This window comes from Oncorhynchus tshawytscha, unplaced genomic scaffold (assembly GCF_018296145.1).
Source record: "Oncorhynchus tshawytscha isolate Ot180627B unplaced genomic scaffold, Otsh_v2.0 Un_contig_5203_pilon_pilon, whole genome shotgun sequence".
Lineage (NCBI taxonomy): Eukaryota > Metazoa > Chordata > Actinopteri > Salmoniformes > Salmonidae > Oncorhynchus > Oncorhynchus tshawytscha.
In genome coordinates this window covers 1,059-4,333 of record NW_024606896.1, presented here as the reverse complement: position 1 = coordinate 4,333, position 3,275 = coordinate 1,059, and the positions used below count along the sequence as shown (strand labels likewise).

General features: G+C 41.1%; 1 protein-coding gene across 1 annotated transcript; it reads right to left on the bottom strand.

Moving 5' to 3' along the window:
• Nucleotides 1-306: 306 nt before the first annotated feature.
• LOC112241763 (cytochrome P450 2K1-like) lies at nt 307-1,391 on the bottom strand (the record flags this gene model as incomplete). Its single annotated transcript, XM_042312319.1, has 3 exons — nt 307-672; nt 877-1,203; nt 1,334-1,391. Coding segments are annotated over 3 exons (573 nt in total), but the record flags the coding sequence as incomplete, so codon positions are not given.
• Between the last annotated feature and the right edge of the window lie 1,884 nt (nt 1,392-3,275).

The following is a 3,275-nucleotide window of genomic DNA, read 5'->3' as shown; positions in this document are numbered from 1 at the left end:
TTTTGGCTGCTTTTACACAGGCAGCCCAATTCTGGTCTTTTGTCCAATTGTAGGCAAAAGAGCTGATATGGTAAGTCAAAAGACTAAACAGTGGAAAAAGATCCAAATTGGGTTTCCTGTGTCAATGCAGTCTTTCTTTGTTTCAAGTCTCCTTCCATTACTAGAACCGCTCATGGAGTGAAAGTAGGCAGCCGAACTTCCACTCCTGCTGGATTGTGGTTAGTCATTGTTCTAAGTATGTTTGCTAGTCACATAAAAACATGCCCACAAGGGTAGGTATAGATATGAACTACTGATAACATTAGCTAGAAAAATGATTGACTTTACTTAGCAACAGCTGTCCAGTCCCAGACAAGGCAGGACAGCAAGCAAAAACAATTGCATTCTGTACATACATAATAGCAGTGCTTTGTATCAATCAATTACATTGTTGGATTGTAGAGCAATCAAATTAAACCAAAACCATTGAGGGACTCGTCTCATCTCAGACCCGGCTCACAGCACAGAGCAGGTGAGGTGAAGGGTCGAGGGTGAACCCCACGGCTGGTGTGAGGTCCAGATCATCCTCTGTTACTCCAGGAGGAGGAGAGAAATGAAAGCGCTGCAGGAGGGAGGTGAAGAAGAGGAAGAGCGCCATCCTGGCCAGACCCTCCCCCAGACACACCCTACGACCTGGAAGAAGATAAAAATGAGGTAGACAACATAACGATTAGGTTTACATAGATTCCTATAGTTCACATATAAATGTGTCAAATTGTACACACATTTTATACAATAAACTCTGTGTCAAAGCAATTCCCCAAACTCTTAATTTTAGAGTACCATAGAAGGATTCACTTACCCAGTCAGTATGGATACAGAAACAGTGGAACTCACCTGCAGAGAAGGGCATGAAGGCATCCCTCTTGGTGAATCGACCTTCCTCATCCAGAAAGTGGGCGGGGTTAAAGGTGTGTGGGCTCTCCCATTCGCTTCCGTCTTGTAGGACAGACGTCAGTAGAGGAAACACAAGCGTCCCCTTCTTGATGAAATATCCCTGGAAGGTGATGTCTCTGCTGGTGGTGTGAGGGATGGCAATGGGTAAAACGTTGGCCAGTCTCTGGGTCTCATGGATCACTGCATCAGTGTAGGGCAGGTTCTTCCTGTCCTCTGCTAAGGGCTGACGACTTCCTATGACGCTGCTGATCTCCTCCAGGACCCGGTCTGAGACAGATAGGAGGGAGGACCAAAGTTATGTCATCTTTACCCTGGACATTTTATAATTTTTACAAGATGGCTTGATAACTGAATTAAGCTGGGAATGATACCTTAACCTACGTACCAAAACAGTTACCTTTTCTGCACAGTTCAATGTTCTCACTTAATGCATAACACCTTTTTGTAGTCAACAGCTACACAATAAGTAAATTGTGTAAATCATGTCCAATAAAATTGTTAGTTTCTGGATTGTTTGAACACTTCCCTCAAAACAGGGATAATGCAAACAAAAAAGTGTTTGCCAAAACACCACATTTCCTAAAATGCACTAACCCGATCAAAACCTGTCACTAAATTAACTATCAAAACAGTATAATTTGTCATAGAACAAGATGGCAATCCCAACATTCATTGCATAATGTCTCAACAAATACTAACTGTAACACCAAGTCAGGTGCAGATGGTGAGTTTAATAATAACCAACATAGCGAATATAAAACAAGATCGGCATCAGGACATGAAAACAGAACCAGTACTGCCTGATGACTGGGGTGGGTGAGGACTATAAGGAGGGAGAGTAATCAGGGTGGTGATGAAGTCCAGGTGGGCTTAATGATGGGAGCAGCTATGCGCAATGTGAGTTGCCAGGACCGGTGAGAGTAGACCAGCGACGTTGATTGCAGGAAGGAGGGAGCAGGCGTGACACTATCACCATCAATAGACAATATTTTTCTATGAAAGAGTAAATGGTAGGATATGGTTATCAAACATTTACTAGAAATTAGCTGTATTCTTGTTCTCTCAATTAGCATTTAATACTAAAGCAGGAAGAATTTGACTAAACTAAATTTTATACTGTTTAGAATTGAAAAAGTGTTCGGTGGTGTATATTGTAACGCTTTACAATGCAGTAAAGATAAATCAAAGAGAAGAGATGTTGAAAGTGCAATTGTGACTGAAGTACTGTAAAACCAGTCACTGTACAAAGAGTTTACACGTTAATGGTAAAAGATATACCATTATGGGAGTACTGATTTAGTTTTGTTTTACATGCTGTACACAGATGTTTGGAAGCTGATGTCCCAGTTCTTCCATGGCCTACATACTCACCAGACATGTCACACATTGAGCATGTTTGGGTTGCTCTGGATCGACGTGTACAACAGCGTGTTCTAGTTCCTGCCAATACCTATCAACTTCGCACAGCCATTGAAGAGGATTGGGACAACATTTGACAGGCCACAATCAACAGCCTGATCAACTCTATGTGAAGTAGATGTGTCGCACTGCATGAGGGAAATGGTGGTCACACCAGATACTGCCCCTACCTTTAAGGTATCTCTGACCAACAGATGCATATCTGTATTCCCAGTCATGTGAAATCCATAGATTTTTCTCAATTGAATGATTTCCTTATATGAACTGTAGCTCAGTAAAATCGTAGAGTTCGAGTTTATTTTATTTTTACAGGAACCGTGCACATTAATAAACGTTTCAGTAAAAGTGCCAGTTTTAACCAGCCGGCTAATTTTCAACCGCAGTCCCTGGGCAGGATATAACAGCCTGTAGAAATGGTTGCGTTCATATTTTTGTTCAGTGTACATTTAGAAAATGCATTTAGTGTTATGAAAAACTGCACTGTCATGTGTACACTTTTGAAAATCTAAAACATTGTTCCAAATAAAATGCTTATACATGAATGAGAAAAACTGCACACAAAATATACACCTGTCCAAGCTGGAAGGTTGGAACAAAATGGACAGTGGGGAAAGTCAAGCTAGACAGTGGGGAAAGTCAAGCTAGACAGTGGGGAAAGTCAAGCTAGACAGTGGGGAAAGTCAAGCTAGACAGTGGGGAAAGTCAAGCTAGACAGTGGGGAAAGTCAAGCTAGACAGTGGGGAAAGTCAAGCTAGACAGTGGGGAAAGTCAAGCTAGACAGTGGGGAAAGTGCATTATCTGATCAACATGGAAGGATGTTGTTTTTGCAAGTGGATTTTTTTGAGAATATTTCGAATTACTTTTTGTAGACTAGTTTAAAAAATATTTTATATTTATTATTAGAACAAAGATTATAATTG